This window comes from Hyperoodon ampullatus (assembly GCF_949752795.1).
Source record: "Hyperoodon ampullatus genome assembly, chromosome: 20".
Taxonomy (NCBI): Eukaryota; Metazoa; Chordata; class Mammalia; order Artiodactyla; family Ziphiidae; genus Hyperoodon; species Hyperoodon ampullatus.
In genome coordinates, this window is record NC_136933.1 from 6,736,684 (window position 1) to 6,751,875 (window position 15,192).

Below are 15,192 nucleotides of genomic sequence, written 5' to 3' on the forward strand. Positions count from 1 at the left end.
CCGGTCAGCCGCAAGCTTCCACGGGCCACCGTGAGGAAGGGGAACACTTTGTGGCCAAGCAACACGCCCAGATGCCAATGCCCGAGGTGTGACGCTTCCTCTGGGTTACATCCTCAACCCAGTCACGGACCATGAATCCCCAGAGCTCCAGGCCAACGTTACCTTCGAGATGTAGGTCAGCTGCAAAGATCCGACGGCTCCTGCCCCAATTGCCAGGTTCTGAAAGACACACGTTTTGCGTTTTAAGAAGGATGCTCTCTGAGGCAGTGAAGCATGACTAAGAGACAGAAGACCAAGATTCTGGTTCCGTTGATGCCGTTTTCTGGCTTTGCAACCTTGAGCAAGTCACCTACCTATTTCTTTTTTGATTTTTTATTTGATATTGGAGTACAGTTGATTAATAATGCTGTGTTCGTTTCAGGTGTACAGCAAAGTGACTCAGTTACACATGTATCTCTTCTTTTGCAAATTCTTTTCCCAATTAGGTTGTTACAGAGTATCGAGCAGAGTTCCCTGTGCTACACAGTAGGTCCTTGTTGGTTATCCTTTTCAAATATAGCCGTGTGTACCTGTCAGTCCCAGACTCCCTAACTATCCCTTTCCCCTACCCTTCCCCCCTGGTAACCATAAGTTCATTCTCTAGTCACTTACCTATTCTTCAGCTCACTTTCCTCGTCTGTAAAATAGTGATAATTCTTGCTGTGGGTATGTGGACTTAACATTTCCCTTGGCCTCATTTATTATAGAGGGGTATTCTAGTACAGTGGTTAAAACTGGGGGCTCCACCATTTGACTGTGAATAAGTTCCTTCACTGCTAAGCCTCAGTTTTCCCTTCTGTAAAAAGAGGGATAGGGCTTCCCTGGTGGTGCAGTGGTTGAGAGTCTGCCTGCCAATGCAGGGTACGCGGGTTCGTGCCCCGGTCCGGGAGGATCCCACATGCCACGGAGCGGCTGGGCCCGTGAGCCATGGCCGCTGGGCCTGCGCGTCCAGAGCCTGTGCTCCGCAACGGGGAGAAGCCACAGCAGTGAGAGGCCCGCGTACCGCAAAAAAAAAAAAAAAAAGAGGGATAATGATAGTACCTACCTCACCAGACAGTTCTAGGGATGAGTTAATAGATTTACACCACCTGGAAGTGTCCCTGGTATATAGATGACTCTGAACAAGTGTTAGCTATTATATACATATATATGTATATACATAAAATTCTTCAAATTCAAATTCTTTTCTTAACAAATAGGGTACAGGTTCACACAATATAGAAAAAAAGAAAAGTCAGAAACATAGCTGTTCAGTCTATTTCAAAGGACACTTACAAGTACCAAATGGAATGATGTCTGTACACTATAAAACACTAAGTCAGTGCATTATTAAAACATCAAGAAACTCACAGGCACCTTGTCTGGCAATATTCTACCCTGGCAGAATCTCTTCAGCTTTCTAACTTCTCCACTGTCAGAAATGAAGTGTTGAAGACACACGGGCGGTAGCGTATCAAAAAAATGGCCAAGATGAGAAATCACAGCTGTGGAGTTTCTCATTTATAACTTGGCAAATCCAATCCCACAGGGACCTGAGAACGTGTCCATAGCTCCTGGTGGCCTCTTAAACTGCTGCCATAGGCCTCAAAGAATAACCTGGAAGCCCTCATTTTGAAGACCTGGGGTCTTCTCAAAGCAATAAGCAGAGGCAAATCTAGGACAATGGGGATTTAGTAAACTTCCTAAAGGGTCAGTGGTGAAATGACCTGTCATTCCAGGAGACTGCCCTTAAGAAATACCTTAGCTGGCAGCGAAGTGTCCTTCTAGGCCCAATTACCTAAATTAACATGCATCACTTGAAGCAAAGGCAATGTGTGAAGTTTCCTATTCACAAGAAAATGGATGGGGATAAAACCACAACAAAAGGATTCTCAGAGCTCAAGAAATTCAGAGAGAAATCTAGAAAGGACATCTCCCCCCTTTTGCAAATGAGGCCATAAGTCTAAAAGCTGCTTTTGAGTAGCTGATTTAGCATTTTGAATATGGACGATTAGATTTACACATTTGTTTTAACTACATAGTGATTGCATTTGTTTGTTTTTTGTTTTATTTTTTAGAAAAATCTCTATTGGGTAATGACAGATAGGCCTTGTATCCCTAAATCAGAGTCCCTAAAGGAGCCACAGCACTCCAAAAGGCCAGTGAGCAGCTGACACTGCCCCAGAGGAGGCCGTGAACCACCCTAGGCCTCTGCTGGCCACTGGGCACCTGGCCCTCCCCCAGCCCCCGTTCTGCACTCGAGGAAAGTGACTCATGAGTGAGGGCATTTGCTCAGGGTCACACAACCGGCTCGGGTCTCCTGACTTCCACGCTGATGCCCTAGACGCAGCACACTGTCATGTCAAACCCTTGAGTGGCTGGAATTCCAGCTGAGACATTATCACCCTAGGACCTCAGGCAAGTTTCTCTACCTATAAAATGGGGCTCATCCGCCCCCGTTCCCTAGGCTTGTTGTGAGAGTTACATAAGAATAAACAGCACAAGCCCAGCAAAGGGCAGCTCCCATCCCCGACCCAGAGCGCTAATTACAAGACGCAGATGCCAAGTCTCAGAGCCACTCTTGCTCAACTTGCTTTCCTCACCCCAAACCGCAGCCTGAAGGCCTCCAGAGCCTTAGCCTGAATTACAAGCGATGAAGTGGGATTTGGGGAGCCACTTAGACACTAACCTGTGCGCCCTGCCAGATGTGAGCTGATCCCATTCCAACGACTTCATCCCCCCTACCCTCCAGAGGGAGGGCAGCTCCACCCTCAGCCCCTGCCCACCCCCGAGCTCTCCCGCTTCAGAGACAAGGCCACATCAGTCTCCCGGCCCAGCTACCCTGAGACGGGGGTGTCCCCATGCCCCTCACCACGGCCCATCCTCGGCCTGCCTGCTCCTAGGCTCACAGGCACCTCCCTCCTCCATGAGGAGCCAGGAAAATCTGACGCATGTCTGAAAATGCAGCTTCCCCCCACCTTCCTCCCCACCCAGGGGGAAGTGGGTGACAGGAGAAAATAGCGCCAAGATCACAGAGGCTTGATCCAGACGGACGGCTCAGTGTCCACTCCGATTGCTGGACCTCGGAGATGAATGACAACAACTCGCTGCCAGGATGGTGGCCCCAGGCAAACACTTCCCGGGCCAGGAAGAATGTGCCAGCTGCCTGAGCAGAGGGCTTCGCAGCCAGATGTCAGGGCAAGAACACCAGAAGCCAGCGCCTGGGGAGGGCCAGGTGTCAGAGCCCAGGCGAGCACCACCTCCTCCGGGGAAAGGACGGGAGGCCCTGCCTTCACAAAGCCTTGTTGTCCACCGCTGCAGCATGCCCTGCCCTGCCCTCCCACCCCCGCCTGAATGCGTGCACGCCATCCTCCAATTTTGGTGCACATCAGCCTCTCCCGGGGAGCCTGTTTTAAAAGGCCCAGGCTCAAGCCTCACCCGGAAAAACACTGAATCAGAATCAAGTGGAATATGGTCAGAAAGTGCACATTCATTTTTCAAGCATCCCCTAAATAGGCCCAAGTTTGAGAACACTGGTCTACATGACAAAGTCTAGCCCTGGATTTTTGGTTGTTGTTTCTGGCCACACGGTGCGGCTTGAGGGATTTTAGTTCCCCGACCAGGGATCGAAACCATGCCCCCCTGCCGTAGAAGTGTGGAGTCCTAACCACTGGACCGCCAGGGAAGTCCCCAGCCCTGAGTTTCGTGTTGGAGTGTATTTTACTGTGAGTTTAAGTCTCTTCTTGCTAGATTTTAAGCACTTTGAGGACATGAGTAGCATCTTATTCCTCTACCCAGGAGACAACTCGATTTTTAAATGAAAACACAATTTGCATGGTGGTTAAGTTCGCAAACCAGTCCTTAAGAGCCTGCTACCCTCATAGGACACTGGACAACCAGGACAGCTTCTCTCTACCACTGGCAAACATTGTGCCTTCAGGAAGACCTGTTCAAGTTTGAACTTGGGTGTCACTTGAGTCTGCAGTTGCCCTGTCCTGGGGCAGAGTTCCTGTGGGACAGGAACTGGGTGCAGGGGGGAGCGAAAAGAAAGAGTCCCCAGTAGAAGGGAGTCAAGGACCTGGGGGAGGGAGTTGAGGAAGGGGTTAGGGAGGGGCCAGCAGACGGGGAGTGGAGACAGAGGTTGGCGGGAAGGCTGCCTGTACGGATCACCTAGGGACATTTTCATACAAAGAATGCCCATGCTTCATTCCAGGGTTTTAACACAAAGGGTAGGGCCCAGGCACCTGTATGTTTTTAAAGTTCGAAGGTGAGTCCACCCCACGGCCAGGTCTCAGGCCCCCAGTTGCAGACTCTGGCTGGGCCTGCTGACTCTGCACTGGAGACCCAGCAGTGGGTGAGAAAGGCCAGTCACCCTGTCATTGCACCATCACCAAGAGGGAAGAGGAAGACGCCAGGGCAGTGGGCAGAGCGGGGGAAAGGAGATCCCAGCCCCACGCTGGGTGTCTGTGAGTCAGGAGCAGCCTGTCCATTTCTGGGGCTTCTAAATTTTCTGGAACAACGTAGGGCATAGGGCACGTTCCTATTTAATGGCGGATGGTTTTAGGAAGGCGCGGCCAACCCTTGCTTTCTGCTCAAGGGTTCTCCTGCCACCAAGGGCCCTCAAGGGAGCTCCCACTCTCTTAACTGGGAAGCAGGGGGTTGATTCTTTCCCATCACCAAGGAAGGAGCTGAGGTGCCCACAGAGATGTGACACACCTCCCAGGGGGAGCCTTTTTTCTAGAAGCAACATTGTTCCTTGAAAGAGAAAAATGCCCCCATCTTCTAGTAACAAGAACACAGAAATGACGAGAAGACCTATCTACAGATTCCTAAATTCATGGAATGTCAGCGCCAGAGGGTTCTGCGGCCGCCCCATCATTCACCACGAGTCCTCTAAGCCTCACCTTGAGGAAATGACTTCCTCAAGGAGCTGAGTGAAGACAGACAGAGGTCCTAACTCCCAGAGTCAATCGGGTGCTTTGGCAAAGCACAGCCCGAGAAAGAAAGGCGGAAACTGACAAATGTTTAGAGTCTGTTTTGCACACTGTCCGTTCATCCCAACAACCCATTTCATGGATGAGGAAACTCGGGATGGAGCAGGAGAAGCAAGTGCTCCGGGTCACATGGGTACTGGGTAGTTACGTGAGGATTTGAACCCAGCCCTTGTTGATTCTCAAATACCATGCACTTTGCTTTACACCAGGCCGCCTCCTGTGAGACGGTCCTTCACATCTACCAGGACCTGCTCATTATCTAAGAGCTGATTATCACCGAAAGGTAAATACAAGAGCCGGACCAGCAGGGTTACACCAAGACGCCCTGAACAGTTGCCCAAACTGGGCAGGGCAAGAACTAGTCAGACTGGCTCTTGGGTGCCAAACTCCAAAAGACCAGGATTCAGAGAGCGAACAGGGGGAAGGAGAGACGCTGGGCCTTCTGACCTTCTCCTATGTGTCTCCTGGGTGCCTGGCAGACAGTCAGGACCTTAAACTCAATAAGCCCACTCCTCACCCCTTTCCTCAACTCAGCCTCCAACACATTTGCCTCAAACTCAATCATCATGTCCCCTCCAAGCTCTCAATGATTCCCTCCCCAACCTCCCCACGTCCATCGGCCGCTCCACATTCTCCCACAGTCAACCAGGTTACCACGCCTTTGACCGCTGAACTTCGCCCTTCGGTCAGTCACCAAGCCTGTCACCGTCTTCCTTCAATCAGCCTTTAGATCTATCTGTCCCTTCCTCTCTGTTCCCACTGCACCACCACCGTGCAGACACCCCAGGAAAATCCAGGACAAATTCCTCGCTGTCTTCCCCAAATCCAGGCCCTCCCACTTCCCCGCCCATCCTGATGTCACTGCCAGAACAAACGTTAACAAATAGCACCTCTGTAGAGCTTCAGAGTTTATCAAAGCACTCTCCCATTCATTACTTTATTTAATCTTCACAGCAACAATGTCAGAGGTAGAGACAACAGAGGCTCAACAAAAGGGGTGTTTCCCAAGCTGTGACAAAGCGAAAGAGAGGCATGGACATATATACAGTACCAAACATAAGGTAGATAGATAGTGGGAAGCAGCCGCATAGCACAGGGAGATCAGCTCGGTGCTTTGTGACCGCCTGGAGGGGTGGGATAGGGAGGGTGGGAGGGAGGGAGACGCAAGGGGGAAGGGATGTGGGAACAGATGTATATGTATGACTGATTCACTTTGTTATAAAGCAGAAACTAATTAAAAAAAAAAAGGGGGTGTTTCCCAATTAACGTGTTCATCAAGTTGTCCTGTGCTTGGCTGATATAACTAAACAAGATAGATTCTGAAGCAAAATCTGATATGCAGCCCTTCTTGCAAACACACAATTGCCTGCTTTGCCTTAGAGACATTTTTTAAAATAATAAAATGGCATTCTTTTGTATATAAATAGATATATAACTATATAAAAATAGATGTATATAATAGATACACTAAACAAATGCTGAAGGTTACAATCTAAAGCAAAACTTAACAACAATATAACCGAAGACAAATTTTAAGAAAACTTAGAACAGTCATCACCATGGTTCTGCATTAGTAAAACCTCTACTAAGTTTCATAGCTTCCACCTCTTTAGCTGCTTGGACTTTAATATCCAGTAGTGCTAGCTATTAACATGATTGTCCCAAAGTGCTTCTTAATTTTTACTTCTTTTTAATTTAAACAAGAATCGCCCTAAAGAGTAAGATTACTATAGAAAGCGCATAAAACAAAATTACACTTACAGTATTTTATATTAACTCTCAAAAAGTCCATACATTTTAATTCTAAAACCATTAATTTAATAATAATTTACCCTAAGCAGGATTTGCATTTTGATGACAAAAAAAAAAAAAATCTGTTGCTCGAAATCTTCTTTTTGGAGTTTTTTTCCCCAAAGGAATTCTGCATTCTACTCTAACCCAGTATGGACAAAAACAGGCCAGAAATTCCACTTAACCCTTGAAATATGTGTCTCCATGGATAGTTAATATACCAATTACATAAAATCCATGAATTAACAACACTTTGCCCCCAAAACTGATAAAGATCTGAAAGTTATCATGATGGTTACATGTGCTGAGAATACGTATCTCTGGACAGACACACAAGAACCTGGAAACCCTGGCTGCCTCTAGTTAGGGGACCTCTGACTGGGGGCCAGGAGTGTAAGGGAGAAACGTCACTAAATCAGCTTTCCCACATTTAGAATTTCATACCATGTGTATGTATTGGCCTTTTTTTTTTTTTTTTTTTTTTTTTTTTTGCGGTACGCGGGCCTCTCACTGTTGTGGCCTCTCCCGTTGCGGAGCACAGGCTCCGGACGTGCAGGCTCAGCGGCCATGGCTCACGGGCCCAGCTGCTCCGCGGCATGTGGGATCTTCCCGGACCGGGACACGAACCCGTGTCCCCTGCATCGGCAGGCAGACTCCCAACCACTGAGCCACCAGGGAAGCCCTTGACCATTTTTTTAAAGAAAGTTATCTTCCTGCTTCTTGGCATTTTGACTTTCTTGGCAGGTTTAGCATATGATGTAAAAATCTTTTAAACATTGTTGGATTTCAGCCAAATTTTGCTCGAGGAGGTTTCTGATACAGAAAATGCAATTTTTTAAAAAATAGCAATTTTCACCCAGGCTTTAAGGCAAAACTATTGTCCATTCCATGTTATATGTTAATATCATTTTCTACCACTCTTCTGTATTCTTTCTACTAAAATGCAGCCAAATATCCATCTTTCTGTAATACAGCTGAAGCTCTTTGCCCCTTTCAGTGGAAAGAACGGCTTTCAGCTTTAAAAAAACAAAAAAAAAAAGCAAAAAGCAAAGGGCTTTTATCGGGGCCCCACAGTTACGAGGAGAAATGCTATCTTTTTGGATATTATGATGATTCATAATTCACATCATGGCCTTTGTAAAGTAAAAGCATCTGAGTATTTATTGGCAAAAGAGAGAAAATACAATCTACAGAGTAAATCTGACAAGGACAACTAACCAGTACAATATTGTTTTCACGCTTCTGTTTATCCTTTGTTGGGGACTATATAATTTAGTCTCGCAATTACCTATCCACGTGGGCATCACAAGAGTGTTATGTAAGCATCGCCGTGCAACTAAAACATAGTTGGTTACTTGGTCGGTAATAAAATAGAGCAGGCCAATTAAGAAATTTCACCTTTTCTGTCATGATAGGGACCAACATTAAATTAAATACATGTGCTGGTGCCATAATATCATTGTAATGTTTGGCAGGAAATCCAGCCAATGTTTGTCTCTATTCAGGAATTATTTGTGTGCTCGATATTGTCAGCAGATTGATATTTTTTTTTTTTTTTTTTTTGCGGTACGCGGGCCTCTCACTGTTGTGGCCTCTCCCGTTGTGGAGCACAGGCTCCAGACGCGCAGGCTCAGCGGCCATGGCTCACGGGCCCAGCTGCTCCGCGGCACGTGGGATCTTCCCGGACCGGGGCACGAACCCGTGTCCCCTGCATCGGCAGGTGGACTCTCAACCACTGCGCCACCAGGGAAGCCCAGCAGATTGATTTTTAAATGCATGAACCAAATCAGGGGCCATAATCAATAGTATTAAAACTTTCCATTTATAGGGTCCTTTTTAGCTAATGGGTTTCATCCTCTATCTGTCTGGTGCCACCACTGCCTGGATTAAAAAAACCTTGATTTCATACTTTATCACATGGATTCTAAATTCCATCAGGCACTCAAGGCTGTACCTGGTCCAGCACGCTGACCCCCCCACACGCACGCACCACCATCTCGCCAGTGGACATGCCGCTGGCCTCCTAAATCTGCCGTTTTGCTGCAGCTCTGCTTCCAAGGGCTGTCCTCAGGTTAGTGGATCCATTCCGTCCCCCTGCGTAGAGCCAAGACCATGACCGTCCACAGTGCGGTGTGCGAAGCCAGCTCCCTTGGGACCACTCTTGGGCCTGACTCACGGCAGGTCCCCCGGGGCATCTGGCTAAGCCTTTGCCAACTTCGGCCTGAGCTCAGACCCTCGTCGGGCTCCCTCCCCTTCCCTGTCCTGCTTCCCAGTTCTCTCCTTAAAAAAGAACTTTCCACAAATCCTTGTCTCCGTGAGTCCTGGTCTCAGGGTCTCCTTCCAGGGAACTGAAGCCTGAACACCCTCCAAGCAGGCGAGCTCGCCTTCCCTCCTGGGCGCTGCCTCTGTCCCATAGTGATGCTGCTTCCCTCACAGGTGCCCTCCTGTCCCCTTGGGCTGTGCTTAGGACAAGGCGCCTAACAGTCAAGTGAGATACTGTAAGTGAGAACACTTCAAACCTGTAAAATGCGCTACAAACGTGAATCGCTTGTAGCAATAATGACTCTAACCTCGCTCATCCTTGCAGACCTGGATCTAAGCCACCCCTCCTTGACGGGGTGCCCTGCAGCTCTCCCTGCCGCAATTTTGTCTAATCCTCCATATCCTCACTTACAGTGCAAGCTCCATGAAGGCCCAGACTTTGTCTTATGCACGGCTGTAGCCTCAGCATCTAGGCTGATGCCTGGCACATGGGGCATATTTACCAAATATGTGTTAAATAATGATGCTGAATTCAAAGGTCTTACTCTAGTCTCAGCCCCTTGGGAAACAGAAGGGCGAAAAGCCGGGTTAAGGATCACCCAAAGTGCCTACGATGACATGCCTAACGTACAAAACAACTCAGTGGCAGAGCCAGGACCTCATCCTTGATCTCTTGTCTCCCAGGCCTGGGACCGTTCCCTCTGAGACTCCACCTCCAGGCCCTACATCTTCCCTGGACCGCAGGGGAAAACTGCAACCCCTTCTCCTCCACCCAAACTATTGGCATCTGGGCTGTTCACTTTAATGATACGCTACCTTGTTATAAAGACGGGCTGGGTGACTTCCTTGTTGGCGCAGTAGTTAAAGAATCCGCCTGCCAATGCAGGGGACACAAGTTCGATTCCCTGGCCCGCGAAGATCCCACATGCTGCGGAGCAACTAAGCCTGTGCGTCACAACTACTGAGCCCATGCGCCACAACTACTGAAGCCCATGCGCCTAGAACCCATGCTCTGCAATGAAGAGTAGCCCCCGCTCGCTGCACCTAGAGAAAGCCCGTGTGCAGCAACGAAGACCCAACGCAGCCAAAAATAAATAAATAAATAAATAAAATTTAAAAATTTATTTTAAAATAATAAATAAAGAGGGACTGGGGTTTTTAGCACTGTAGGGTTTTGTCTTTTGTTTTTGTTGTTTACCAGTAAATTTATTTTATTTTTTTATTGAAGTATAGTTGACTTACACTGTTGTGTTTATTTCTGTTGTACAGCAAAGTGATTCAGTTATACATGTATATATATATATATATATATTCTTTTTTTTAATATATTCTTTTCCATTGTGGTTTATCACAGGATACTGAATACAGTTCTCTGGGCTACACAGTAGGACCTTGTTGTGTATCCATTCTCTATGTAAAAGCTTTCATCTGCTGACCCCAAACTCCCACTCCATCCCTCCCCTGCCCTCCTCCCCGCTCAGCAACCACTAGCACTGTAGTTTTATGTGTGCTGTTTTCATCTCCCCAACTAAACCTGAAGCTTCCTGGTGGCAAAGACCTCTCTGAATTCCCCTCCACATCATCTTCAGGACCCTGCACAGGACGGAGCACACATATCCGTTGGAGGAAAGAGGCAGACAAAGAGGAAGCGTGCAGACGCTGAAGTCAGACAGACCTGGCTCCAGGGCCCGCTCTGCATTTACCACCTGCATGGCCTTGAACAAAGCCACTGACCATCTCTGCACCTTGCAGAGAAAGTGAGAGAGAGTCCCCCCGGGGCCCCAGGATTACTGGGAGGACCTAACGAGATAACACATGCCAAGCATTCCACACCATGGCTGGTATATGGCAACCACTCAGTAAGTATAACCTGCAGTTAGTAATACTAGTAGCAGTGCTAGTAAAAACAGGCTCCCAGGGCTTCCCTGGTGGCGCAGTGGTTGAGAGTCCGCCTGCCGATGCAGGGGACACGGGTTTGTGCCCCGGTCCAGGAAGATCCCACACGCCACGGAGCGGCTGGGCCCGTGAGCCATGGCCGCTGAGCCTGCGCGTCCGGAGCCTGTGCTCCGCAACGGGAGAGACCACAACAGTGAGAGGTCCGCGTACCGCAAAAAAAAAAAAAAAAAAAAAAAACAGGCTCCCAAGCACCGACTTGCAAGTGGTTTAAACAGGCAAAGATCAAAGACCTGAGTTCAGAAAAAATCCTGCTTATTAATGCCTATTAAATACCTAAACTATTATATCAGGTGTCTCCTTTTCCTTATAAACTTAAGATGTTCAGTAACTACACACAGTCCCCAGTGTCCTTCTCCACAGGGAAAGGCCAACTCCCCTCCCCCCCAGTTTGCTTTCCCGGGTCACCTCCCATCCATCTCCTCCTGACTCCTGGCTCCCTGCTTCGCCCCACTCTGCAGAGCTTGCATTGGGTGTAGACTCCATCCCCAGTCCCAGGAGAGCAGTGCTGGACACTTTGCATTTCACAGAGGCGTCCCTTCTGATAGCCTCATTCATTCATTCAATGAGCTCATATTTATCAAATGCTGGACACTTGGATCAACAGCCAGACGAGCACCTGCCCTCTAGAGGACCTCCCAGCCCTGAGAGTCCCCCAGCTTCTCTTTCTTAATCACAGACTCACCTTGGAGAGCTCTCCTTCCTCCCAAGCAGCATTAGGATGACTGTCTCATTCTCAGCAATAATAGCAGACGAGCTGGATTCAGACGGCCAGGGTTAGAATACCGGCTCAGTCACTTGCTTATGACAAAACCATGGGCAAATTTCTTTCCCTCTCTGCTTCACCCACCTCACCTTTAGAATGAGGATAATGATGCCTACCAACTAGACCTGCCGGAATGAAATGAAAACCCCATGAGCCTATATGGGATAAGAACCTAAAACAAGAGTGGATATATGCATACGTATAACTGATTCACTTTGCTATACACCTGAAACTAACACAACACTGTAAATCAACTATATTCCAATAAAAAGTAAATAAATAAATAAAAATATGAGAGGGAGATAATAAAAACATTTTTCTAAATGTTTTATTTAGAAAAAGTGAAAAAGTCTTAAAGTTAGACTAATTGCTTTTTTAAAATAAATTTATTTATTTATTTAATTTTGGCTGCATTGGGTCTTCGTTGCTGCACGTGGGCTTTCTCTGGCTGTGGTGAGCGGGGACTACTCTTCGTTGCAGTGCGCAGACTTCTCATTGTGGTGGCTTCTCTTGTTTCGGAGCACGGGCTATAGGCGCATAGGCTTCAGTAGTTGTGGCACATGGGCTCAGTAGTTGTGGCTCGCGGGCTCTAGAGCGCAGGCTCAGTAGTTGTGGCGCACGGGCTTAGTTGCTCTGCGGCATGTGGGATCTTCTCGGACCAGGGATCGAACCCGTGTCCCCTGCATTGGCAGGCGGATTCTTAACCACTGTGCCACCAGGGAAGTCCCAAGTTAGAGTAACTGTATCCAAAATACCTACTAACTGTTATGCAATAAAATCATTTATATACTCAAAAAAAAAAACCAATGAAGTCTTTAGAACAGTGTGTGGCACATAGTAATAAATGCTCACTGATACCATTTTACAACTTACAAAAAAGATCTACCCTTTAGTTGGAACGGCTGTTTGGCGTTAACACAACAAAGTGCTAAGCTAACCACTGAAGAAGAAGTAAAATGTTCTGAACTATTGCTATGTCACAGCAAGACTCTCCTTTTTTAGGCACCTGCCAAGCCAGCTAAAACCTCTGCTTCCAGGGAAAACGTAAAGAATCTCGAGCAGGGACCACAAGTTCTATTTGTAACTCAAACTCAAAGAAGGCTCTAGAACAAAGAGCATCCTGACAGCTCAGGGGGCAGAGAGGTGCAGGAGGCTGCCCTGGGCAGGGTGCAACCTGCTGCAGGGGCTGACCCCAGAGACCCCAGCAAGGTGGCCCGAGGCACAGCGTCCGAGGGAAGTGCAGGTTCTGGAACCAAGGGACAGCCAAATCAGAGGGCAGGACGCAGCAAGGGAAATCCCGAGCACTGGCAACAGTTGAGAGATCCGAGATGGTGGCAGTGTGGTCCTGGGTGATCCGTCACCAACAGCAAGGCTCTCAGCCTGTGGCCCAGGGCGTGAAGGAGGGTCCAGTCTCAGGGGAGGGAGCTGGCAACAGCTGGGCAGGGTTCCCCAAGCATGTGGATTTCGGTTAACAACAGTCCTGGCAGGAAGCATGGCACTAAGCAGGTAAATCAGGACAAAAGTCCACTCGAAACACCTGAGCTAATAAGGCAGGTGAGCAGGAGAAGGTACACAAAGGGAGAACAGGGAAAAGCGTAGACCCAGAGACCCCAGCCTGGGGCTCAGCCCTGGCCCATCAGAAGCCAAGTGTACTGACAACAAAGACTTGATTCCAATCCCTCCCACGGTGGGAAGGCAGCACCTTAAATGCTACTTCCTTTCACAGTAGATGTGTTGACCCAGCTGTGGGCACCCGTGCAGAGCAATGGAGGGAAAATGATGCAGCAGAGCCCAAAGGCAAACCAAGACCAAAACATCGTAAGAGGCGAGCATTCCAGGTACGTCAAGGATGGGAGGCTCTGTGTGTAGGTTTCACTCCGCACGCTCAGCACGTTACATGAAGGCAGCCCACAGAAGGGTTTACCAGGGATGTGGGGTGAAACATGGGGCTTCTATTTAGGGTGAAGTCTTTCCCAGAGAAGGTGATTAGTGGCAGTGACCTGAGTACGTTGACTGTATTTATAGCATTTTCTCTCAGCCATCAAATCCAGAGGACAAATGCCAAAGGCCTCTAGAGGGTGAGTACCCGGATTTTTTCCACTTCACCTCTTAAAGCAAAACCCCTCCCCTAACACTCAGACTCTCCTCTGCCCAAGTCTCTGAACGAGAGCCAGCTCTCGGCCCACACCCCTTCCCGCCCCAACAGGGCCGCGACCCACGACTTTGCTGGGTCCACAGGCCATGCCAGGCCTTGGGGCGGGAAGGGGTGTGGGACCCACCACACTGCTCCAGGGCAGCAGGAAGGGAAGGGTGAACAACACTCACAGCGCCAAAAAAGAAGACCTGAGATCCCAAATCAGGAGCAGAACAACTTTTTCCCAGACTGGTGATGACTCAAGGGATTCCCGGGCACAGCCTCGGGGGCCGTCTTCCTGCCTGATGCCCCAAAACGCTAAGCGAGTCACCCCTTTCTGCTGCGTCCTTGCCAAAGTCAACTCCAATGTGAGCCTCAGTTTCTCATCTGTCACAAACCGGGTGGCCCCCAAAGTCACCTCCCACCCAGGAACCTATGACTCCCTGAGCAGGAGACCAAACAGGTCCAACCTTTGTCCAGTTCGGGGAACCAGGTCAATTCTCTGCTGGGCAGGAGCCCCGGACTGGAAGAGCAGGAGTGGTCACGAGGCTGCACTCCTGACAGAGGTAAGAGGAAGCAAGCCATGCCTCAGAGCCTGCATCCAGCCCAGCCGGCCTCTGCCAGACTTTTGCAAGTGTTAAATTCCTAGGCCTGAGAAAAGACACCAGATCCCCAGGGGCAGGAGAGAGATGAGCTTCCTCCTCCTCCAGCTAAGATCTGGGATGGTTTCCTGTGCATGCGTGTATGCGTGTGTGTGTGTGCGCGCGCGCGCACGCACGCACGGGCACGCCTTTGTGGGGTTTTCCCCCCCTCCTGACCAGCAGGTTGTGCTGCCCATGAGAGAGGGAGCCCCTGAGGCTAACCCTGTGTGCATCCCCCCAGCAACGGTGGGCGGCCGGCCACCCTGCCCCTTCCCATACCACCGCTCACCTGGGGGTTGTCCATGTACCAGAGAAGGCAGTTGGCCTGCGTGTCCAGGATAAAGTACCTCCGCAGAAACTTGCCGCTGTTCTCATTCTCCTCGATGTCCAGAAACCCACAGATTCGGTTCTGCCGATCCACATAAGGCATTCCTGGGCTCTGCTCACATTACCCTGTGTGGCAGGAGGGAGGGAGGGGCCGTGAGAAGGAGAGTAAAGCGGGTGCCTCACTCTGGCCTGACTCCCCTCTGCCAGAAGGGAGGCTGCCACCCTCTCCCACTGGTGTCCTTCCCCAGGGCCCCAGATGTCCCACCCCAACCAGACCCTGGAAACTTCTGTCAAGTCTGTTCCATG

The 15,192-nt window shown here is 49.2% G+C and overlaps 1 protein-coding gene across 2 annotated transcripts in view; it reads right to left on the bottom strand.

Annotated features, from left to right (window-relative positions):
* PLEKHA2 (pleckstrin homology domain containing A2) overlaps nucleotides 1-14,989 on the bottom strand; it is a gene marked incomplete at both ends in the record, with an annotated part of 43,137 nt that extends 28,148 nt beyond the window's left edge. For both annotated transcript variants that reach the window (XM_079726667.1, XM_079726666.1), the window contains 2 exons: nucleotides 163-219; nucleotides 14,849-14,989. In XM_079726667.1, the coding sequence (XP_079582793.1) occupies nucleotides 163-219; nucleotides 14,849-14,989 (198 nt within the window). The remainder of the gene's footprint in view (nucleotides 1-162; nucleotides 220-14,848) is intronic.
* Nucleotides 14,990-15,192: the final 203 nt, after the last annotated feature.